At 46.1% G+C, this 25,617-nt stretch overlaps 1 protein-coding gene across 2 annotated transcripts in view; it reads left to right on the top strand.

Moving 5' to 3' along the window:
• The window catches only part of LOC119651811 (protein glass), a 35,446-nt gene extending 11,510 nt beyond the window's left edge, over positions 1–23,936 (top strand). Inside the window, exons 2-9 of one of the 2 annotated variants that reach the window (XM_038055603.1) lie at positions 8,424–8,557; positions 8,807–8,928; positions 17,143–17,289; positions 17,433–17,616; positions 17,754–17,999; positions 18,062–18,228; positions 22,493–22,765; positions 22,854–23,936. In XM_038055603.1, coding sequence (XP_037911531.1) covers positions 8,453–8,557; positions 8,807–8,928; positions 17,143–17,289; positions 17,433–17,616; positions 17,754–17,999; positions 18,062–18,228; positions 22,493–22,765; positions 22,854–22,923 — 1,314 coding nt within the window. In that variant the 5' untranslated portion in view covers positions 8,424–8,452 and the 3' untranslated portion in view covers positions 22,924–23,936. Of the gene's footprint in view, positions 1–8,423; positions 8,558–8,806; positions 8,929–17,142; positions 17,290–17,432; positions 17,683–17,753; positions 18,000–18,061; positions 18,229–22,492; positions 22,766–22,853 lie in introns of both variants that reach the window. The other variant, XM_038055602.1, reaches the window with a different exon arrangement.
• The last annotated feature ends 1,681 nt before the right edge of the window (positions 23,937–25,617 follow it).

Genomic DNA, 25,617 nt, shown 5'->3' with positions numbered 1-25,617 from the left:
CTAAAGCTCAGCTTCGAGTCGAAAACTCCTAGGTATTTCAGTGATAGCTGAGAGCAAAAAAAGCTTGCTCAATGGTGAAAATTTAAACAGTTCTCTGTTACCCCTGCTCTGTAACAAATATTATCTCAATTTTATGTATCATCATCATCCTCATCATCAACGGCGCAACGGGGCGGTACCCGGTTTTGCACCGAGGTCTACCAATTCGATATCCTTAAAAGCTGTCTGGCGTCCTGACCTATGCCATCGCTCCATCTCAGGCAAGGTCTGCATCGTCTTCTTTTTCTACCATAGATATTTCCTGCCCTTATAGACTTTCCGGGCTGGATCATCCTCTTCCATATGGATTAAGTGACCCACCCACCGTAACCTATTGAGCCTGACTTTATCCACAACTTGACGGTCATGATATCGCTCATAGATTTCACCTAGGCCTGCATGGTATCCGGATCACCTGGCGAAATCTCCTCCAGTTTCTTCCTCCATTGGGGGATGACCGCATTTACATAATGAGGAGGACGATCAGACCCGAGTCTGCAAGGGACTCATCTGAAGTGGCTCTGCCACGAAGCCTTACCGGAGGTTATCTGGTACCATAGGAACCGGGATGGCCCTCTGAGAGCATGGTGGTTGTGGTTATGCCTACATCGCGGGCAGAGCTCCTCGGAGCTCGAGCGTGGAGTTGCGCTGTATAACTCGGGTACCGTACTCCTTAGTTGCGGCAGAGGTGTTAGATAGGCCTCGCATCCACTGGTATGAATGCGGAGCCTGCACTCAGTATAAACCAGGACCGCTGTGCTTGCATGGCGGGGCTCTGATTGTGGTCCCAAAATCAATCCGTATCCGAAGAAGAGCGTGGGATTCTGCCTTCACGGCAGGTACTCACGTTAAACCCCCAGGACTTTCATACGAAATAGGTGACCTGCCCACCGCATCCTGTTGAGCCTGATTTTATCCACAACCTGACGATCATGGTATCGCTCATAAATTTCGTCGTTAGGTAAGCTACGAAATCGTCCATCCTCATGTAGGGGGAAAAAAATTCTTCGGAGGAGTCTTCTCTCGAACGAGGCAAGAGCTTCTTGCTAAGAACCCAAGTTTCCGAGGAATACATGAGGACTGGCAAGGTCATTGTCTTGTACAGTAAGAGCTTTGACCCTATGGTGAGACGTTTCGAGCGGAACAGTTTTTGTAAGTTGAAATAGGCTCTGTTGGCTGATAACAACCAAGCGCGGATTTCATCATCGTAGCTGTTATCGGTTGTGATTTTTGACCCTAGTTAGGAGAAATTGTCAACGGTCTCAAAGTTGTATTCTCCTATCCTTATTCTTGTTCGTGTTTGTGTTTGACCAGTGCGGTTTGATGTTGTTGGTTGATTCGTCTTCGGTGCTGACGTTGCCACCATATATTTTGTCTTGCCTTCATTGATGTGCAGCCCAAGATCTCGCGCCAATTACCGCCTGCTCGATCTGGATGAAGGCAGTTTGTACATCTCGGGTGGTTCTTCCCATGATGTCGATATCGTCAGCATAGGCCGGTAGTTGGGTGGACTTAAAGAGGATCGTTCCCCTTGCATTTACCTCAGCATCACGGATCATTTTCTCGAGGGTCAGGTTAAAAAGGACGCATGATAGCGCATCCCCTTGTCGTAGACCATTGTTGATGTCGAATGGTCTTGAGAATGATCCTGCTGCTTTTATCTGGCCTCGCACATTGGTGAGGGTTAGCCTCGTCAGTCTTATAAATTTTGTCGGGATACCGAATTCCCTCATGGCCGTGTGCAGTTTTACCCTGGCTATGCTATCATAGGCGGCTTTAAAGTCGATGAAGAGATGGTGCCACTGATGTCCATATTCCTACCTCTATAATTGCTGCACTGTGTGATATCTTCCTTTTTATGTATGAGACAAATAATGCCTCGTTGCCAATCGTCAGGCATTGATTCGCTGTCCCATACCTTGAGCACAAGCTGATAAACTTGGTGAACCTGGTCGCCTCTATATTTAACTAAGTCGGCTGTTATTCCATCGGCTCCTGGCGACTTATGATTTTTAAGCCGATGAATTGCACGGACTGTTTCTCTTATGCTTGGTAGTGGCAGTATTTGTCCGTCGTCTTCAGTTGGCGGGACCTCCAACTCGCCGATGTTCTGGTTGTTCAGTAGCTCATCAAAGTACTCAACCCATCCCTCCAATATGCCCATTTTGTCGGAAATCAGATTTCCCTCTTTGTCTCAGCAGGATGAGCATCGAGATGTATAAGGTTTCATCCTGCGGACTTATTGATAAAAATTACGCGCCTGATGCGGTTGCTCCCTGTACTTTTCGAGTTCACTGACTTTTTGGTTCTCCCAGGCTTCCTTTTTCCGTCTGTGAAGTCGCTTCTTCGCTCGATGGAGTTCGTGATAAGTCTCTGCGCGTGCCCGCGTTTTTTTGAGAATGCAACAATACTCGGTATGCGGCATTCTTCCGTTCCGTTGCTAGCTTACATTCCTTGTCAAACCAGCCGTTCCGACTTTTTTTGCGGCTGGGGCCAAGTATCTTTGTGGCCATATCCATGGTAACGTTCTTCAGTTGGTTGTGAAGATCATTTGTTGATGCTTCATCTTCAGGTCCTCTGTTAACTGCGGTCACTGCAGCATCCATTTCCCTCTTATAGGTGTCGCGGAGGACAGTGTTCACTCTCACCTGATTGTCAGAGGGGATTCTAGGTGGTATTGCTATTCGAGCTCGGAGCACCATGCCAACGAGATAGTAGTCCGAGTCTATATTGGCCCCCCTATATGTTCTGACATTCGAATACGAATTATATTCAGCGTAAATCCGAGCAGGGGTCAGGCAGCGTCTGATGAGTTGCTTCTGCCCTGGTACGAAACCGTAGCCGTTTTCGTCCCTCTTTTCATTTTTGAACTTTGGGTCTTAACCCAGTCAAACTTTCCCCCGGGAGTATTTATCTCCACGAAGAAAGGTTTCAGGCGAGCTATCGAGATGTTTTTAGGCGCGCCTCGGATGTCGAGGATAAAGTGATGTAGACCTTGCTCAAGGACTTTGTGAGGTCCATCGTATAGTGGCTACAACGCCATTCGGGAGGCGGCAGTCTTTACGATTCAAGATCCCTGGCACACTGGCAACGGCGGGTGGCGGTGGCTTGATCCGGCTCACGGTGTCCCTGAGCAGAAGCAACAGGAATATTGGAGTCATGTTCGACCACACGTCGAGGACTGGGCCACTGGGGAGTCTCAGGTTCTCTCCGTATGCGAGTTCCGCGGGGCTTGCAACCGACTCTTGGCGGCTGACTGTCCGTAGGCCAAGTACGACGAGAGGTAGGACTTGCGACCAGGAAGGATTGTCTTGCGCCATTATAGCGGTCTTTAGCGTCCTGTGCCATCTTTCGAGCATCCCGTTGGACTGAGAGTGGTAGGCAGTTGTCCGGTGGCGTTTGAAGCCGAGGAGTTTGCCTCAATCCGAGAAAAGAGACGATTCAACCCTTGTCAGTGATGATGATCGCCGGTACACCAAAGCTTGGAATCCACTCTCGTCAGAGGGTCTCGGCACATGATAGTGCCGAAATGTCTTTTAGGGGAATCGCCTCAGGCCACCCCATGAACCTATCGATGATTGTGAGGCAATACCTGAAATCGTGTTAATCTAGCAATAAGCCAATGATGTCGAGGTGTGGGGTGAGATGGTGTGGAAGCGCTGGTTGGATCTGGGGAATCCATCTACTTCTTTCCTGACATGCTTCAAAGTTTTACATTACTGACATTGTCTAGCCTAAGAGTTAATGTCTTTGTTCATGGGCGGCTAGAAATATTTCGCAGTGACTAACCGGTTCCTTGTCCGGAAACCTGGGTGCCCCAGATGGTGAACGGCATTAAATACTCGCTTGTGAAAAGCGGCGGGAATGTATGACCTTGGTCTCTTTTCTGAGATCTCGCTGTAGAGGTCGAGCCGAAAATGGGGCACTCCCCAAAAGTGTACTTGGAGTTATTCCTCTTCCCCTGAAGAACATTGTCCTTCTGCGTCTCCGCGTTTGCCGGGAATTCGATTATGGCGGGGATCCGGACCTCCTCAATGCGTGACAACGCGTCAGCAACTGCGTTGTCTTCTCCGGGCCAGCGCTGGATGTCGAAGGTGAAGTGGCTTATCAAACTCAGGTGCCTAAGTTGACGAGAAGATGCTTTGTCGGATTTCTATCTTAAAGCAAATGTACGAGTAAGAGGCTTGTGATCCGTCACTGCCAAAGTCACTGTAAACGGCCCGCCTTCTAGGGAATAGCGAAAGTATTTTTTGCGAGGTACGCGGCTAACAATTCACGATCGCAGACACTGTAGTTCCGTTGGGTAGAGTTCAACGGTTTCGAGAAGAAGCTCGACGTCTACCAAAAGCGTGGTGTTCACTAGCTGTGGTTTAGTTGACTCAAATGCCTGGAGAGCCACTGTGAACCACTCAATCAATCGGGTGTCTTTGGTTTTCGGCATTGCACTGCACTCGATGTACGGTATATGCTCAGACTCTGCAGAAGAGGCGGCCAGAACAGACGTCAGATACCCAACATTTGCAATAAACTTACTTAACACCGAAACTCCAGCTATAGGCTGGTTCGCTGCTGCTTTGATTTGCGCAAAAAAGCTCATCTTTGGGTCAAGAGTCAGCCCGATGGATCTCCCTGCTCTAAAATCAAAGTGCTATAGGAGTAAGTCTCCGGCAGCGGGATGAGCTTTTCGAGTACTTTCGAGTGTCAAGCATACATAGTGGGCGGTATGAAAACGGCAACCCAGGGTCGCCTTTCCCTTTGCTGATCAGCGCAAGTCTCTCCAGCTTCTAACGAGCAGGGAAAATGCCCTCTCTCAGGCAGGCATTGAATGCGTCAAGCAGTAGGTCTGGCCGGTGTTGGAATACCAATTTGTATACCTCTGCTGGAATATCATCGGGTCCTGGCGCCTTCTTGCTCTTCAACTCCTTTATAAAGAAAAGTGGACAGTCCTTGACGCTCTCCGCGCCGACGCCATCATCGCTCCCAGGAGTACCCTCCAGCGCGGCGCCACCTGTTTCAAGAGTTTTGACAAATCTCCTGGTGTTCACTTTCGCAACGTTCTTCGCACATAAAGAGCGCCGGGGTGGACCACACCGAGAGTTTGTGTCCACCACTTCGAAAAAAATGCATTGATGGTCGCTTACGGGAAAAGCCTTCCAGAACTCACCACCCGTCCACCAGCAACAGTTGTGATTCCGACGCGAAGGTTACGTCTGGAATGCTTTCCTCGTAGCCCTGGCACCCGAACGTTCGGGTGGATCTGGCGTTTAAAACTACTAGTCCTGTTCTCGCCGCCATTTCCAGAATTCGTTTGCCTCTGGAGTCTGTGTGAGACATCCCCATTCAAGTGCCCTAGCATTGAAGTCACCCACCCCCGACCAGGATGCAACCATCCGTGCCCAAGATAGCGTCCTCCAAAACATCAAGCCTACGTCGAAAGACCGGCATCGTCTCATTCGGCGTAAGATAGACACTAAAAAACGTTATCCCTGAACACCGAATCAGACAAAGCTGACTCCTCGGCCTTGGGTAAGAACCCTAAGAAGGATGCCGTCCCGAACCCATATGGTACCTGATATGTCAGGGTGCCATGAAATTGGTCCTTGTTTCGGTACTGCTTACTGATGAGTGCTAAATCAGCTTTGGTCTCCGCAGCAAACTGCGCAAGCAACTCGTGAGCGATTGCGCTCCGGTGCATATTGATTTGTGGGATGCGAATCATGTTGACCGCGTCCTAGTTCTTTCCAATTTTACTCTGAAGACTGTACACCGACCAGAACCTGCAGTGTGCGCAACATTCTGATCAGACGCGCCACGGTCCCTGCCTGACTGGCCGCATTTACGGCCTGTTGTCCTTCTATCAGGTCCCCGACAGGTTGCAGACCTGTATCCATAGTCCAAACATTTCTAACATTCGTTGGAGCCGGCCCGGATTCGTATTCTACACACTACCCAACCAATTCTGGTTTTCTCACTATTTAGAAGCTTTCTTGCGAATTGCTCAGCAACTTCCACCATGGCGAGTTTTGACCTCGAGAGTTCGCAGAGGGGATACCAATCCGGACATTGGTTACCTCCGGACATTTGCGTTTGATCGCCTTTTCTACCTCGTTCTTTTCTGTTAGGCTGTCAAGGCCTCGGATTTCCAGAGAACACGTGGGTTCCAGGCTGGAAACTAAAGCTATCTCTCCCAGAAGCCCCTTGACTGCTTCACAGAATGTAACTTTATTTGTTGTCCTCGAGCCAAGTTCGGGACTCCATCACCCTTCGTTTTACAAATGGAAGACAATTCTCCGCTATCTTCGGATTTGATCCTGTAACGGATTTCACTGAGGACTTCTGCAAAAGTCTCGCCTTCCGTCGGCTTAGTAAGCGCAGCTGGCGATCTAATCCTCCTTCGTCTCCCCACCTGTTCTTTTGGTGCTCCGTCCTTCGTGTTCCCCTTAATTTTAAGCAGAGAGTTTTCTGATGACGCGGTGTGTTGTTGTCTCTTGTCCCTCTTCGCCTGGAGAGTACCTGAGTGAAGTCGCCTTCAGACGTCCCTTCGTCTTTTCGTTTTTTCCTCAGTTCGCTCTATAATGGGGTGTCTGCGATCCTGAGTACCTGAGTGAAGTCACCTTCAAATATCTCTTCCGCCTTCCGTTTTTCCCCCAGTTCACTCTGCGATGGGGTGTCTGCGATCCGTTTGGTACTCGTAATGTTTGCATCGGGAGGCGCGGTTGTTTCTGCTTCCCGCAGATTTTTTCTTACTCTCCATTTTTTTTTCTTCAGCCTTTGTCCCGTTCACAAGCGGGGTCGGCTCATCGTGATCGGTTTCGCCATTTAGCTTTATCAAATGCCTGATCTGGATGCATCCTGGAGGCTTTTAAATCCTTTCTCTTACTTTCCATGTCCGCCTATAATATGAAACTCTGTCCGGGAGCTCCTCCAGCTCCATTATCCCGTTCTTTTACCCTTTTGCTGATGTTTTTCTGGAGGAACGTCGCAGATCCCATGCGCTTCATAATTGCCGAGTATTTCTTAATAAGCCTTTCCTCTTCAACTTGCGCCAGAGTAGTCGACAGCCCTCTCACTCGGCTTATAGTCGAAACCATTTAGTTAGTTTCGGTAGTTTCCACTGTACCTCTTTCCGCGATTATAGCACTGTACGGTACTGTCTGGGTTTCCATCTCCTTTGCAGGTGCCACATCGTGTCAGATTTTTCAGCCCTTGTTGCGTCCTTCGCTGGGCGCTGGGGTGAGCGACGCATTTTTATGCTGAGCACTTTCCATTTCCACTATCTCCTCGTTCGTATTGTTTGTATTCGCCATTTAAGTTTTTTACCAGCGCATCGTGTTCAAGGGAACGTCCCGCAATAGTCAGGAACGGGTATACCCTGAGGGCTCGGGGCAACGCGGTCTACTGATACCGGTTCAATGCACACTACCGGACCAGGGTCCCGAAGCGACTGGCTCCTGGTACACGCCACAACTACCACCTTGACAGAGCTAGGTTCACATCATCCCACTGACGTCGACAAGGAGTTTTCGACGGCTCCGGGGATTCCTAGTGTGTCTCAGGGTGTATCGGTCATAAGCAGTTCGCTCTTCACCGAGAAATTTTCTCGAGGCTACTATAATACTTAGCACGCAGGTATTATGCCAGTTAAGGAGTCAGAGCTATTTCCTCGGGCACCTCCCCGTATCGTAAGCGACCCGTTAAAGATTGCTGACGATTCCTGAGGTACAAGACACAGTGACTACTACAAAGAGTATCTGAAACGCTTTGGATTGGAAGATTTCTCCGTAATTCAGAGCATGTTAATGGCGAAGATTCGAAGGAGAAAGAAGAAGAAGAATGCTTCTTAGCTTGTTCTCAGTCTCTTATCCATGTTGTCAAATATCATAGTTTTTTATCAACAGGATTTTGATTTTTGATATAGTTTTAAGTATCATAGTATCTTTTTTCAAAACATTACACGTGTTATGAAAATATTCCAATAATATACGTATTGGCAATCTGAGAAACTTTTCAACAACACGCACACAAACCACATTCCACCCCCATCCAAAATATCTCGAAATTTTAATTAAAGCATGAATAGCATCGACTTCGGCTATTTCTACGATTGAAAACCTCCTAAAGTAAGTCTTCAGATGGTTATTGACTATGTGAAGCCAGAGCAATGCATCTGATCCTTTCGATATTTCACGTTTCGATGGGAACGCAACATAGCATCAAGAATGCCGGCCGCCCCTCGCCTAATTCCTCTGCTTCCCAATTCCCAACTCTATCCAATTCCAGGCGCATGCACCATTTCCGATATGCAAGGTGAAAATTCATCCCTGCAACTACCTATGCCAGGACTCAACCAAATAATTCATCTCAAAATTTTGTATATTCAACAGATTCACTGGAAAACCAGGAGGGTGGAGCCATGTATATATCCTGTGAAGTGCCGAATGGGGAAGCTGCCGTGGAGCCGGAGACGGGATATGTGCCCAACAATCCCTTGTTCGGGCTTCCGCTCGACAGTCCTCAGGTAAAGTTCAATTAACAAACATTAAAAAGTTTTCGCAAATTCCCACTGGTCGTGCTTTGAATCAGATAAAAGATAAAAGTAATAATTAAATGTGAACTTTTTAATTCGCGGTAAATTCGGTTCACTTTTATCCGGTTGCATTTGACTGGAACACGGAATTTCGGTCACGGTTCGTTTAGTTGACCACCTTTGGGATTTGTTCAGTTTCTGGTGATGTAGACGAAATCAACCTCGCACCGTACATTCTAGGACTGTCCGGAATCCTGCGGTGGCTGCGTGTCGTGTCAAGGAGCCTCATCGTTACCGATTTCAACCCTGGGCGGCTCGGATTTCGACTGCGGAAACTGTCTCGACCACAACGGTGTTCTCAGGTAACGTATTCGCATCTCCGTCAACTTCTGTTCACGTCCCACTGACTATATTTGTGTTATTCCTCTTGATATCTGCTTCGAGGCTTCATTTAGTTCTTTTCGATTGTTGTCGCTCCTTTTTGCTGGTGTCTCGACCTCTGCTCGTTTGACTGATGAAGAGATCTTTCGCTTTGAAGTGCCAGTCATTTTGTGGCTAGACCAGCAGAATTGTTTAGCAAAAGTATCTTTCGCAGCATCTTTCCGAATGAAGATTATTGTGAGAAAACATGAGTATCTGTGGACATGTTTTTATCGTAATTGACTGTAACTGAGATAGAATTCTTCGTGTTCAAGTTCCTTAGAGTTACTGTGTGATGCGGGCTCCGGGACTATCTCGAATATATCAAATTTCCGCAACAATGGTCGGAACAATTTAAACCGCAATGGACAATAGTTCAATTAAAAGTGAAATTATATATGGTCGAAGGTAAATAAGTGAGACGTATATTGTTCACACGATCTCAAGGACTCCGTTCAAGGTTTCGGAAGCTGAACTGTTATGGGGAGAAATCCAAAAGAATGTAAAGTTCGTTCTTTGTAATTTACCTCTTCTTTTAATGAAACTTTCCAACTATTCGACAATTAACTGAAGCGACCCTCGGACTAATCGTTTTTACTGCTATACCAGGACAAATCCTTGGCTTGGTAGAGTAACCTGTAGTGATCTACTACTACACTAAGAGTGTCGAAAATGCGGATTCTGGAGGCCTCGCCAGTTTCATGTACCCTCTTTGAGCTGACCAAAGCTAATTTAGTGCTCATCAGTGAGCAGTACCTAAACAAGGAACCAACTTTATGGCACCCTGAAATATAAGGTATCACTGCCATCTGAATGGCACCCACCTTAGGGTTCCTGCACAAAGCCGAGGCGACGGCTTTGTGGGGATTTGTTGTTTAGGGGTAACGTTTTTCAGTGTCATCTTTTCATCGACTTTAAAGTCGCCTATGATAGCATAGCCAGGGTAAAACCGTACACGGCCATGAGAGGATTCGGTATCCCGACGAAATTGATAAGACTGACTAGGCTAACCCTGACCAATGTGCGAGGCCAGATAAAAGAAGCAGGATCACTCTCGAGACCATTCAACATCAACAACGGTCTAAGATTTTAACCTGGAATTTTTGGCCCCCTACGTGAGGGTGGACGATTGCGTAGCCTACATAACGAAGAAATCTATGAGCGACGATCTGATTGTGGATAAAATCCGGCTCAACAGGTTGCGGTGGGCGGGTCACTTAATCCATATGGTTGAGGATGATTCAGCCCGAAAAGCCTAAAGGGCAAAATCTATGGCAGAAAAAGAAGACGAGGCAGACCTTGCCTGAGATGGAGCCATGGCGTAGGTCAGAACGCCACAGTTTTTAGGGATATCGAATTGATGGACCTTGGCGTAAAACTAGGGTGTCTTGAGTTCCTTATTCAGGCAAGCATAGACCGGATAGCGGTTGATGCGCCGTTGAAGATGATGATGTTTTCCAGTGTCTATCTAACACCGAAGGAGACGATGCCGGGCTTTCGACACAGACTTGATGCTCTGAAGACGCTATCTTGGGCACAGAAGACCAGAACCTGATCGAGGATGACTTCAATGCCAGGGCACTTGAATGCGGCATGCCTCACCCAGACTCCAGAAGGAAACGAATTCTCAGAATGGCGGAGAGAACAGGACTTGTAGTTTTCAACACCGGACCTACCCGAACGTTTCGGCGCCCAGGCTGTGAGGTTAGCATTCCAGACGTAACCTTCACGTCCGAGTCTCTGATGTCACTGGTGAACGGGTGATGAGTTTTGGAAGACTTTTCGGCAGGAGACCAACAAACTTGGATGTTTAACCCAAAAAAGAGGAGTCCATGGACTACAAAAGAGGAAGTAAGTTGCTTTCCAAGTGGTCCGGTCCATCACCAAGTAGGTACGGACTCAGGACTCCCAGCATCCTGAACAAAAAATTTACTTCCGCCTGGTTTAGGTCTGGACTTATGACGGATTTCACTTAAATATAATTCGTATCCATTACGTGTTTGGAATTATATTTAAGTGGAGCGATTACCATCTGTCGTCACTTTCGATCACACTGCTCCCAGGGCAGAGGTGAGGCAGCGTCTGATGAGTTGCCTCTGTCCTGGATGAAACCTTCAGTCAACTTTTTCGTTCTTTTTTGAAAACTTGGGTGTTTAACCCAAAAAAGAGGAGTCCATGGACTACAAAAGAGGAAGTAAGTTGCTTCCCAAGTGGTCCGGTCCATCACCAAGTGGGTGCGGACTCAGGACTCCTAGCATCCTCAACCAGCAATACATTGTCTTCGAAATGGTTAACACAAACCCTCGGTGTGCGCCACCCCTGCGTGCATGCAACGTCGCGAAGGTGAACACCGGAAGTTTCTCGAAACTCTTGGAAAAGACTCCACCGCGTGACACAATGTATAAACGACGGGGAGGAGGCACGTACCATAATGACAGAGTACAGATCAGCCAAAAGGAGACTCCGGTGCGTAATAAACAAGAGCAAAGTTCGCTGTTGGCGGGATCTTTTCGACGAGGTGAATGGGGCCCCGTGGAACTGGTAACCCGAAAAATCGGGGCTCTCCGGAATCCTTGTTCCCTTAAGGCCGAGCAGATGTACGGCATTGTACAAGCACTATTCCCTGCGCATCCCGTACGGGCTGATGACGTCGGCGCGGAGACTGCCGAGAACTGCCAACGTTTCTCTATAAAAGAGTTGAAACAGACAGTCCTCTCTATGAAAAACAAGAAGGTGCCTGGACCCGACGGTATCCTAGCAGAGTTGTATAAACTGGTGTTCCAACATCGGCCAGACCTAATGCTCGGCAAATTCAACGGTTACCCGGAAGAGAGCATTTTCCCTACTCGTTGGAAGATGACGAGGTTTGCGCTGATCACCAAAGGGTAAGGCGATCCTGAGTTGCTGTCTTCATACTGCCCACTTTGTATGCTTGACACTGCTGAGAAAGTGCTCGAAAAGCTCATCAGAAGTACACTCGCTAAAGTGATACGCGCTGCCGGAGAATTACCCCTATAGCAGTTTGGTTTTAGAGCAGGGAGATCCACAGTTGATGCTGTCATGCGAGTGGTGGATGCCATTCGTCGAGTGAAGGCACATAGCAGCCAAGCTCGACGGGTGGTGCTCCTCGTAACACTTGACGTCAGAAAAGCCTTTAATTCTTTAAAATGGTAAGAGCCGCTAGGCACACTAGACAATACTTTCCACGTGCCGCACTATCTCTTACGGATATTGAGGGACTAACTGAGGAACCGCTCCCTGCTCTATAAAACGCTAGAGGGTCAGAGAGGGATGTAGGTCATGTCAGGGGTAACGCAGGGATCCATCCTAGGGCCGGCCCTCTGGAACGCTTCCTTTAATAGTCTACTTAAAGTCGATATGGCATATTGATGCGACGGGGAAAGCGAATGGATAGCTGTTCATGGTTTCAACCTTGCGCTGGAAAAAAATCGAAATAATCATCCTGACTAAAAAGAGAATACCGACCCTGGGTCCAGGGGAGGCAGTAATCGGATCAAAACCAACGGCAAATTACCTTGGACTGACTCTTGACTCAAAAATAAATCAAATCAAAGCAGAGATATGGGCTAACGCTCTTGGAAAGGAGGTATATTGTAAGCATCTCGCGCAAGCATAGAGACGGGGAGCTTTGCGGCTGGTGCCTGCGTACAAAATGGTAAAATGAAACTAGAGGCAGATGGATTTCGTGACTCATTGGCAACTTAAGTGCGTGGCTGAACTGAAAGCATGGTAATACTGATTATTTCCTTAACCAGCTCTTGAGTGGGTATGGAGGTTTTCAGCCCTACCTGCACCAAATTAAAAATGCACTGCCTCCGGATTCTGTGTTTTGCAATTGAGTTGTAATGGGATTCGTCAGCAGCTCTATTTAAATACAGGGCATCTCTATCCAGGCAATATTGTCGAGAGGATCCTCAGAAGCGCTGACAGGTGGAGCCGTGTTGCCCATTACGTTCGGGTTCTCCTCCTTTCAAAGAAGATAGAGCTCGACCGGTGGAGGGGCCGGATGTCAGGAGGTTCCTTGAACTGGCAGTTCCCTTCCTCCTTTCCCCACTCGTTGGTGAAAGGAATTCCCCGATTTGAAGGCTCCGCAAGGCGGGAGAGTTCGAGTGCTAGCCCGAAGTAATATGACAAACGGTTACAGGCTAGCTCTCTGACGATGGCGACGTGTTTAGTTGGTGCTTCGACGACGTACTATTGCGGGAGTCCAACACTCTGTATGTAAATGCATTCACCTACCCTACCTCAAAAAAGACACTCCCTGAAAAATCTGTGAGAGATACACTTCCCACCCCAGTAGAATATTTGCAGGTAGTAGCTATGATGCAGTCAAAAAAGAGAATCCAGAGTCTCCCATATTGGGAAAAAACTGGACACCTAACTACTGGCGGTGTTTCCGTGGCCTTGTTGCCTAAATCTTTCACGAAACGAAAGAGGAAGACACAGCAGAAGAAAACTTCAGCCATGAATGAGACTACCGACTGAATCTTATCTACCTAAACCATCTCGTCCGCCTCTACCAACAAAACTGGAAGCAAACTGGTGATATGGATCCAACAGGTCTAATACCAATATTTGAATACCATGAACCTGGGAAGATCACTAGTCGATAGCAGAAGAGACTCTACGAAAGAAGACGAAACTCGTTGAGAATGGCAGCATGGGCGTTCATGCATCGCCAATTGTGGCAATATTCAATGAAGTCAGACGCAAGGAAAAAAAGGAAACAAGCTGGCAACCACGGTGAGACCCACACTCGATACACCAGAATCTTCAGTTGACGCCGGTTTTCATCATTATGAAACTCTTCTTATATCTTTCTCAGACAAGCGCCATGGATTCAGGTTGGTAAAATCTATGAATAGGATCAGTAAAAGAGATTATGATATCCGGATATCAAATTTGTTACAAGCAACCATACTAAGACAATTCTGCGGTAGGGCCAAGCTGCGATTATCTTGCATACCAGGACAATGGTGAAAGGAAGAGCGTCATAATTGCCTATGAGTACCTACCCTAAGGAACTTGTAGCGTATGCAAAGTCAATTGTTCTTGAACTCTTAATAGGTTTTGTTGCAAACGCTCAACATATTAGTTCAATTATAATAAATGTACAGGCAGTAAAGTAAAGACGGAATCGTAGTAAAGCGGATTAACCAAAGTTTAAAAAATTTCTTGGGAAGAGAATTCTAAAGATATACAGCTGTACATTCTCGGCCTAAGCGAGGTAAGGTGCTGGTACTCTGGAGAGTTCTCCTCTCCTTCTTTCCACTATGCTTTTGCACTCTGGAAAGCCTAAATACAGTAGGTGTGAATTTTATATCGGGTTTTTTTTTTGCGGCTACCACAATGGGCACCCTCTTGATCTGGAAGCAGGATTATGACAGACTTCTGACTACAAGACTCCGGTCCAGGTTAAGGAGCATCACGATCTTTGCAACAGGGAAGGCCCATATGCAGAACACGCAACAAAAAGTCCTACATATATCGGTATAGCAGTTCTTCTAGTCAGACCCCACTCACACCTCATCACACGCCTCAACAAAAACACCAGCTTAGTTAAACGCATACCTCCGATATGTTAAACCCCCTCCATCCAACTTAGGCAATGGCCAATGGCATAAGTTGCCCTTCAACAACATGGGGATGGCATTCCATTGAAACGGACACACCGATTTTCTCAATATACTCCATATCTCTCTGCTCGAGTTCAAGTGGACTGTTCCCATAAAAGAAGAGGAGATCATCCGCGCATTCAACCATCGAGCTTAATTTACCCAATAGTTCATCCATCATCTGGTTCCATAGAAATGAGCCTGCGATTCATCCACTAACACACATTGACACTTTGGGCGAATACTTTACTACCAAGGAGGTAGCCCTTCCACAGATCTAACTCCTGACAGCTAAACTCACAAAGTTTTTGACAGCACAGAAGACCAACTTAGCTAATCAAATGCGTCTTTGAAACCTACAAAGATTCCAATGACCTACTTGCTTACGCAGCGGACAACAAAAGTTTTCACATACATCGGTGGACACACGAATTCAGAAGCCGTACTGCTATTCATATCCAGATAGGATATGTTCATTCCCAGTCGGCGGACCATAATTGTCTCCACGACTTCGCGAAAGGCTGTAAAAAGAGATATGCCCCTATACGACCTAAGACTACTTCTATACTTTTACAATGCCTTCAGGAGTAGAACAATCCTGGTAGTCTTCTAGAACGCTGAGGAATAACCCGCTTTGCCTCGCCTTTCACCACTATCGCCAAGGGATACCGGAGGTCACCATCTCGGAAACAACTGGCCTAGCAAAACCATGTCAGTATAGGCTTGCCGTTCGCCCACAAATTTCGATTCTTCTTCTTGTTAATCAAACATTATCTATGCCTCGGATAAGGATGGCCTCGGTTATCGTTCATGGACTGGTTTTTATAATATGCGTTCGGTCCTCGACAATGCGATCATGGATCCCAAGAATGCTTGCCTTCTCCAACTTGAGCGAAAGTTCCACCGCTACAAGTTAAATATTCCGGGGATTAGTGACGTAAGACACTCGCCTACATCCTCAGGAAGTGTACTATTTTACTCTGGAAAATTTGAAGGAAATACGTGTGTCGGACTAATGCTAACGAACCCCCCCCCCCCCCCCCTGTCAGCCCAGTACAACGTAACAACGAGGGGGGAGTAGTAATTTTCTGAGTAACTACTTCCAATCCAGGAGAGGCTTCCTAAGGGGATGAGTAATCTAAATACCAAGCGAAACTTGGCCAGCGCCAAGGTATGCGACGGGAAATACGATCTTATGGACCGTAAGGACAACGATTAGAGGTTTGCGGCATTTCACGATTTCCACCAGTTAATCACTGACGCCGCACTGTTTCCACTGTTCGAGCAAAAGTCTGCTATAAGGTCACTTGAGCTTCAACTGACATCCGTCTTGAGTGTGACAATGTGAGGGATATTTGTATGCTTCCTTCCCTACAAAGTAATAATAGCTAAAATTATGCTAGAACACATCAAACAACGCCCCCAATGGATCCTCCTGAAAGTTCAGCATTAACATCCTGCCGATCATATTGGTGGAGCGGGCGGAGTTTAGGTCTACGTTTCATCTGCTCTTTATTGATTTCTAGAAAGTTTCCGACAAAATCAGGAGAGAGGGGAGTGCGACAGGGCCGAATTCTATGGTCGCTGCTATTCCTTCTCTTCACCAACATCAAAGGTTATTCCGCGCCAAGGGTCTCTCTGTGCTGGCATATCGGAACAACACATGGAAAGTGACTGTCACTGTTATCCAAGAGTTACAAAACTTCATTAAGACCTTTCTCATCAGATTAATCCGGCTCGAAACAATCTAGAAATGAGAACCTTGTCCGCATACAGGCCTAGTGCGCGCATTGCACTTTAGAAAGGACCATAAAACTATTAGTGGCTCGCCCCAGAATCACGTTGCTTAGAACCTTGGGAAGACCTGGAAGGAGCTGAAGCAATGATAGCGCTTGGAGCAAAAGTCATCATGTCCAGTTCAGTAAGAATTCCAGACCTAGGGTCATAATATCGTTTCGTCATCCACAAAAGCTTAAAAGGAGAAACTGCGGAACAATGACTCCTAAGATACCTTCAGTTTTCACGCATCGCGATTACTCTTCTATTGAAGAAGGTCAGGTCCCCTTTCTACTATTCTAACAAAGAAAAGTTGCAGTTACTGGGACGCTAATTTTCACTATCCTTAGCTTGTGGCAGTTGTTGCAATACAATAAATGTCTTCAGCGAATGCTTCAGTCTTTGTAAAAGTAACCTTCTTTCTTGTGGTTAATGCGGCCTAGATGCTGAAAAACGGTAGCCTCTACCGAATCGCAAATAGTGTAGATCAGTACATCAGTTTAACGGGCCTAGAAAGCTGCAGATTGAGAGTGAGTGCATCTGCATCATCGGATCACATAAATTTTCCTCTTCCACAGTTGGAAAAGGCCTTACAACGTCCAAGCATAGATGAAGCGATAAACTCCCTTAAATGGAAGCAGTTTTCGTATCCTTGTTATTCTCCCCTCCATTTTTCTAACAAATATGGACTCACTTTATTTACGAGTAAAATTTGTCAGCTAATTTAATACTTACGAATTCTAGCTCATCACAAAATAACTCACAAACAAACCTCACCGGTAACTATTGGAGTTCAGAAGATATGACTTCAAGCTTCCCTGGACTGCCACCGCTAGAAATCGATCCATTGCCAAGTTTATTCCCGTTCTCACCCTGCGGTGCTTCGTACAAGTAAGTATTTCCTGTAAAGAAGGTTCCCTTAATACCTCAAGTACCCAAGTATCTTTTCAAACTAAAAGCATCCTTTCGTCCTGAATTCTGTCCTACCTTATTCCAACGTCTCTTCCGCTGATTTTTGAACAACAAACTATTAGTTTTTCAGCCCCACAAGCGTCACTCTCATATACAGTGCATCCACAAATGTTGGTCTCACCGAACCATCATCATCAGTCACAATCGCAGAACAGCTCATCCTACAGTTCGCAGACATACTATGATTCAGCTTGTGGTCAACATGCTCCACCGCCTGCCGCTATATATCCCAGTATGAGTGTCAATGTAAGTATGAATATGACCATGCATGGTTATGGATCGGATGCATCAGTTCCTATGCAATGTTCGCAGGTAACGCACAGCGGCAAATCCACTTTTTTGACGAAAAACGCTATTACCTTGTATCTCGATCCCTATTTCAGATGCAATGGACACCACAGAACAGCGCCTCGACGGTGAATGTCCTTTATCCACCACTTTTGAGCCCCAGTCACTATCCGGGCAGTGCTACCTATTCCTTCACTGCAGACTTTCGACCGCCAACGAGTAGTCAAAGTACGAATTCGATATCAGAACCAACGAAAATTCCGTCACCATCATCACAACGAAATTATTATTCCACAAATATTTCTGCTTATTCTCCATCAAAAAGTCCTTCGTTCAGTCAAGTAAGCGCTGAGATATGAGAACCACCTAAAGTATCAACATTTTAATACTCATCTTGATTTAGATTAAAGATGCGAAATCGTTCGGGATTGGATTCGACGAGGAGGACAGCGGTGACGGTCTGAGCTCGGATTCGAAGCCTAACCTCTGTAGATTGTGTGGGAAGACCTATGCAAGGCCAAGTACTCTAAAAACGCACCTAAGAACGCATTCAGGGGAGAGACCTTACAGGTGAGACCTTCTTAGAAAATTTTGTAAGATTTGCTCATTAATTTTTATAAATAAATTGGACAACAAAATTGATTATGCAAATCATAAGAGCAACGCGGCCATTCACTTTGGCAGCCCACTTAAAACCATTCCCGACATATTGTCAAAATATGAAGGGTCCCAGGACCTAGCTGCTGACTATCTGTTACATTTGCTATGAATGATATCTTTTGCTTAATTGACACTTTACTCGATTCTAGAGTGTCTCAAACAAGATTTATCCATGGTTGCACGGAGTTTACAGGTTACAGATGAAGCCACCGAGAACTCTCGAAAGGGAGAATTACTCTCCTATAAGGATAAATGGACAGTGTACCACAGAATGAAAACCTCCTATATCTTGATAAACTCCCCTAACAGGTTTGCCAGTCGTGAAAACCGACTGCACGAGATAATATGAGGCACCGGGCGGCACGTGCTGGAGCTAACCCAAATGTTTGCAGTTCGGCGAGAAGAGGGCCGAGGTTCTTGGTTCTCAAATATTACCTCCCTGTCAGGACACAGAGATTTTGTCACATGCCTTGACTCAGCACTCAACTAAACCCACCCGGGGTAAACTACTCTAATAGAGACGTGAAGTCTCGAGGCATTTCAATCCCAAAGCAGCCAGGCTGCCAAACGGCCTAATAAGGGAGGGGACTAAATCACAAAAACCTAACGGGTGCGGGATGGACGAGGAAGGATCAGCTCTGAGCCGATTCTGACATCTACGTGACGATGAACTTTACTTTTAATATGTTGAATCAATAATTTGGGCTAACTCCTCGGCAAACATTTAAAAGGTGAAGCTCCGGAGTTTCTGATATGCAAATGAATGGACAAGGTCCATTCTACTTCTTTCTGCATCCTCCACTCAGGCACCTTGGCAGTAGCTTCAGCCAGTTCCGCTGAATAGCCCTGTTTTGAGCATCAAGCTCTAATTTACAAGAGGATGTTCACCTACTGAACAAAATCTTCATAAATTCGTTTAGGCATCAGAATATTCGCAAGGGAAGGAAGTCCTGATCCTAATACTGACAAGCCCGGTGGCTGTAAACCCCAAAAGATAACGAAAATGCCACCTTTCGGGCCCCACGGCGAGGAAAAAAACCTGGAGCAATCAGTCAGCGACGCTTGAGTCGGGTTCGGAGTGAACCAAAATGCACTCGCAGACGTGCCTGATAGGCTCCTTCCGAGAGGGCTGGATGTTATCCTGGTCACCCACGTCTACCGAGTAAAGTTAGGGAAGACTCTGAGTAAGCATGTCATATAGGTATAGATACTCCCTACTCGCTCGGAAACCGCCCTTGAATTGCTTCACTCGCTCCATCAACTTCAACACATGAATTTGAACCTCCTGGGTGATGGCAATCGTCTTGAGCGAGTGTTGTACCACTGGTGACGACTTTTCGGTTGCCGCAGTATCAACTTCGTCAGAAGCAAAAGATTGATGCGCCATAGTTTGCCCCGAGGGACTTGGTGAGATGCGAGCTGGCTAGGAGTGTCTTAAGAACTAGACTTTATACCCTTCGCATGGAACACCCCCACATCTCTCCCACGGTTATTCGTCAGCCGGTACAGATGGACGTCCAGTCGCTCCTTCACTACAATGGGCAGGAACTTCAGGTCCAGCTTGGCGTTTTAATGTTTATTAAAATCCCTGTGCCGGAAGTTCCTCCAGACTAACCCTCAAGTTGTGATGGCCAGCTGCTCTCTGCTGTGCCAATCGCAGTTTCTCTTGGACCTCCTGCTTTAGGGGCTCCGTCTTCGCATCACTAGTGATGAACGAGGAAGGATCCTGCAGGAGGTTCAATTGACGCAACAGAGGGAAGGACCCTCCATGAGTGATCATATTTTGACCAAAAGTAAAAAAATAAGGGGTGTGTCCGGTAGCTGTACAGCTGTACAGATGATCTCAGCGCGCAGCAGAGTAACGGGACTTTTCGGTTCCAGTCGCGCTGATCAGGAGAGACATAAACTCGAATGGCGGCTGTTAGGGATCGGTTCGGAAGCATTCGTCTGAGGAGTATATAGAGCGGTGAAGATGTGTTTAATGCCCATTTGCTTCATCACCCGACTGAAGTGAGCGGAACGGAATTATACCCCGTTGACCGTCAGCACCGATTCAGGAGTGCCAAAGACATTAAAGGTTCGATTCACTTGGAATCGTGTTACAACTTCAGCTAGGAAAGGTTGGATCACCATAGTTCCGACGTTTCCCAACTTACTTCGTGGATACGGACCAGTAAAGTCGATGAACAGCTTCCGAAACGGCCTATCGGGGAGTGGAGTAGGAACCATAGGAGGGGGAAGTTTTCTTACTGGGCGCCTTCGTGGTCTTGCATGTAATGCAACTGTCCACATATGACTTCACTTGTTGAGCCATACGGGGTCAGAAGTACACGGCTTTTAGAGGATGTAAGGTCTTAGCAAACTCCCCCTGAGCACACAGGGAGTGGTCATGAAGTCGATCAATCAAACCCTCCGTCAACTCCCCCGGAACCCAAATTTTCCGAAGCTTTCTGTAGAGCAAATCCCGAGGGGTGTTTTGTTCTTTTGTAGATGTACCCGTCGACCACACGTAGATCAAGAAATTGATGAGAATTGTCCTGGATTCAGGCTATCAATAGGAGATATTCCGCTGATTTAAAATCGGGAAAGTTCAAATAGAGCTCCATGAACGTGGGACAGAGTGTCAGCAACGACGTTCTGTGTTCCCTTGCGATGCTTGATGGTCAACTTGAAACCTTCGAACTTCAACGTCCAGCGTGCAAAACGACCACTCAAATCACTTTGGCTCATCAGCCATTTGAGGGAAACGTGATCAGTGACCACTTCAAATTTATATCCCTTCATGTAGGCCCAGAACTTCTTAAAGACTTTCACGGCACCCAGACACTCCTGTTTTGTCACCGTGTAATTGCGTTAGGTCGCGTTAAGTTTCTGCGACATAAAAGCAATAGGAATCTTGTCTCCGTCAGGTGTTACTTGGACGAGAATCGCGCCTATGCCGTGAGGCAGCGTCTGAGGGTTTGCCCCTGCTCTGGTAAGAAACCGTTGCCGTCTTCGTCCCACTTTTCATTTTTGAACTTGAACTTGAACCATAAAGAGTGGGAGCAAGTTGCTCTCCATTTGGTCCCGTCCGACATTAAATGGATGTGAACTTAGCACTCCTCAATCCCTAAGAAAAAATTGAAAATTCAACCTTTACAACAGAGTCATAACTATGTAATAATAGAGCGAGTCCTGAATCCCCATTCGCCTTGTGTCAGATCGCACCAATTAAAGGTATTGTTGTATACTTCCACAGCAAGAGGAGGAGCAAATCGGGTTCACAGAATGTCATTGCAAATATCCTGGTTAAGTGCGAGGTAGCTAACTCGCGTGTGTGGCGATTACGCCTAGATAGTTTTCTTGTGTATCTTTCCCCATCTCAGGCATCACATACACAACACCATAAAAAAATTTGCATGCGCAAGTGATTGAAGAACGTCGAATATGTGCAATGCTTTTCTTCCACCATATAAATTCAAACAATGCGCCGGGAGCCGAATTCGAATGTTTCTTCCTAGGGGGTGGTCGTCATATTTGGGCTTTTCCTTTCAGAAGTCATCTAAGACTCACCGGTTTATCCATACGTCCCACGTGCCCTGTCCATCGTAGCTTCTGGACTAGTATAAAGTTAGAGGCCTATGCCTGCCACTATCGCTCACTGGGGCCAATATTCGCATGAGAACTCGTTTATCTAAAGTATTTATTGGCTTCGATCCTCCCTATTTCATGTTCCACGCATTGCTACCATAGCAGAGGACTGACAAAATTGCTCACTGTCATATTTTGTCAACTCTGTCTTCTAGACTGTTTTTAGGTTGGCTGCTCTCACTGCCTTGGATAGTTTCACCAAGGTTGCTTTGTAGTAGGATTTGGATAGTCCCAGAATATTTATATTGTCTGCATATTCCACAATTTGAAACATTTTATGGAATAGAGTGCCTGGCGTATTCCACCTGGCTAAAAAAAGCCAGTCCGAAATAGTCCTTTGGCCAATCCTAGGCATCTGAGTTTGTTATAAATTCGTGTTTACTTCCGGGGGTGACCAGAAAAAAAACAGATGAAAAAGGAAAGTGCTCACAAAAATAGTTCAATCCCTTCCCCCGCGAGATTCTTACTCAAAACCACTGCATTCTGCTATTCCTTTTTGTTCAAATATTCAAGTTCCTCTAATCCTTTGCTTTGCTATTTTCAGGTGTCCAGATTGCAATAAAAGCTTCTCGCAAGCAGCCAATTTAACCGCTCACGTACGCACACATACAGGTCAAAAACCATTTCGATGTCCTATCTGCGATCGACGTTTCTCACAAAGTTCAAGCGTAACGACCCATATGCGAACGCATTCAGGCGAACGTCCTTATCGATGTCGAGCCTGCAAGAAAGCATTTTCCGATAGTTCCACACTAACGAAACATCTACGAATTCATAGCGGTGAGAAGCCATACCAATGTAAATTATGTCTCCTCAGGTAAGCATCCAAACTCTGACATACCCAGCACTAGGGTAGTCCTAGGGTGGCTTAAAGTTGTTGACCCAAATTTTTACTACTCCAACAGATTCTCACAGTCCGGCAACCTCAATAGGCATATGCGCGTGCATGGTTCCAATGGCAATTTGATAACGTGACAACGACAATTTCAACGAATCTCCGAAAATCCCTACAACATAAAGCGGCCAACTCAAAATTACAATGGCTCCACCACCGATTTTTTCCTCAGCACAGAACAAAGTCAACGACGTAAATTCGATGAAATGTACAAAAACAATCTTTTTGGGTTATACTAAGGACTGGGAGGAGTTGAGTCTATATTAGAAACAGGAAGGGCAAATGGAAGGAAAGATTACTAAAGTTTTGGATTTAAAGGAAGCAGGAACCCCACTATCTGTCACCGTAGATAATGGTATGAACAGCGCTGGAAAGTACCAAAAATCTTCAAAACCACTTCAGATTGAACGGTGACAATATCGACAGACTTTTATCCAAACCTTGAAAAAGATAAATGTCGAATTTTAGTTACAACAACCTCGACTTCATGCTATTGACTGCGTACAGAAATGCAGGTATTAAAGGCTACGGTAATGCAGTTTAGTTCGCCCAATACTCACGTAACCATCTTAAATTTAAGCAGTTCCTAGCAAATCCGAAATGGTCACAAATTTCGAAAGACGTTTTTGAATACTAGATAACATAGGTAGACCCTTAAAATGTCTACTTTATCCTAACATTTTCACAAGGACTTTCTGTGCAAAAGATGATTTCAATAGGGATAGGTCTTGCAATGTAGTCTTAAGATGGAGTATTTCCCAATATCTCAAAAAAAGGCCCTTGCAAGCAATCTGAATAGAGCAGGATCAAGGATCAGATGAACACTTTTAAGTGGCAACCCCATTGGGCTAATAAAAAACTTATATTTGCATGGGGAACTAATGACTGCTGGAAGATGCGATTTAATTTTGGAATAGTATCCAGGCCAGCCAGCCCAAGAAGAGCTGACGGGTTCGGGGCTTTATTTTTTTCCTATTAGCGTTCCTTTCATGATGATTCCAATAAGATAATCAACAATAAATTTGATTAACAAAATTTTCTTCCCGTATATGGCGTTTGATAGAGGAGGCTAGGACCAATTTTCGTGGAACAGGTTCAAAAAAAGGGTACACACCAGTGATGCCACAGAGACAAGGCGAGCACAATCCAGCCGGCTTCGATCTTTAGAGCTGATCAGTAGTGGTTAGCCCCACCCCTCCCCCCCATTCTACAACCACATATCTCTTTAAACAGAAGAACTTGTTTGCCCAGTGACCTGGCTTTATCTAAAATTACACATCACTGAGGGTTCCTCCCAACACAACTTTCCCTATAAGCCAGCACTCCGTGCAAACAGCCGAAATTCTGTATGCATTTATACACGTATGTCTGGACCAAAAGCTCCCATGAGGGTATTCTTTGTTGTAGAAGGGCTAAATTCTCTTTGACTTAGCGCTTTCGTCATCTGGAGGCAGCCGCTGTCAAGAAGTGCGAGCAGATTCCATACTCCACAGTCCCATCAAAGGAGTGTCACGAGTGAAGTTCCTCGCGCCAGTCCATCGGCCTGCTCATTCCCTCCAACGTTCCTATGCTCGGGAACCGGAATACGGTAGCTTTCAGTGTGTTGACAGACTGTTCAGCGCGGCTCTGCACTGTCTCACCAGTGTGGAGTATATCGCACTGAGTACAAAGCCTTAATGGCCACTTGGCTGGTTAGAACCTATAACTTTGGAGGTCGCATTATGCTCCAGCCATTCACGGGCCTCTAGCATCACCAGTATTTCTGCGTGGAATAGACTGACGAATCCTGGAAGGCTTTACGACTCTACACTGGTTGTACCCGAGCCTATTCCTATTCAACTTTCATTCGTGAGTGTTTCACTTTGTCCTATCTCTTTTGGAGGTCGATTTGCGAGCAGCGCAGTTTGTTGAGAGTGCCCAGAACTCTCAAAAAACTTCATCTAGAATGTTACCATCAAAGCCGTAAGACTTTACTGTCCGACATCTGGCCTTACAGAGCCTGACAGCACTATACACTACACCGTATTTAATATGGAGGTCCAGTCAGGTCAGTGCCTTTGGTCCTATTAAGCTTAGTTCAATGGATGCTACTTTGAACGATAAAATGCTCCTACTTGTTTTTGATGTCCCAAAGATTTCTCGGTTGTTCTAGGTCTCTAAAACAGCCTCTTCTCCTCCTTAGGAAAGTAGGATCATTGAGTAACACAGACAACGATAAATTCTTTTTCTTCGCCTAATGTGGGAGTTATTCACATTATTCAGAACATGATTTTCACTGACTAACCAATCTTCATTTCATAATTACGATCAACATGTACTAAGACCCCTTTTTTCTAATGACGGCACTCACAACCGTATCTTCCTGCTCTCCTCCGCATCCCTGAGTTTACTTTATACAGATTTAATCATAGAGTTCATTGCATTCTAGCCGTTCTGGTATACGAGCATTCTCTTCACCAAGAGCCTGCTTTTTAAGGTATCTGTCCTTTTTTTTTAAGGAGGTGGCAATCTTTAAAAGGCTCTGGCCTGGGCTTGCCAGAGTGTGGGAGTTTTACCCACTTTACCCACCCCCGACTTCCCACTACCCCGTACAATTTCCTTTAGGTATTACATACATCACGGGATGAAGTTAGCTTACTTTAGCTAGGTCTCCTTCCGTCTATCCGGAGGGTTCGTAACCGGGCCTTCCTCACTTCTTTTGCTTTTCTCAGTTTATCTTGGATTGCTGCGATCATGGAATTGATCGCATCGCAGCTACCATTCTCCGGGCAAAA

This window comes from Hermetia illucens, chromosome 3, assembly GCF_905115235.1.
Source record: "Hermetia illucens chromosome 3, iHerIll2.2.curated.20191125, whole genome shotgun sequence".
Taxonomy (NCBI): Eukaryota; Metazoa; Arthropoda; class Insecta; order Diptera; family Stratiomyidae; genus Hermetia; species Hermetia illucens.
Note: the sequence above shows the minus strand (reverse complement) of the source record. Positions and strands in the feature narration are given on the sequence as shown.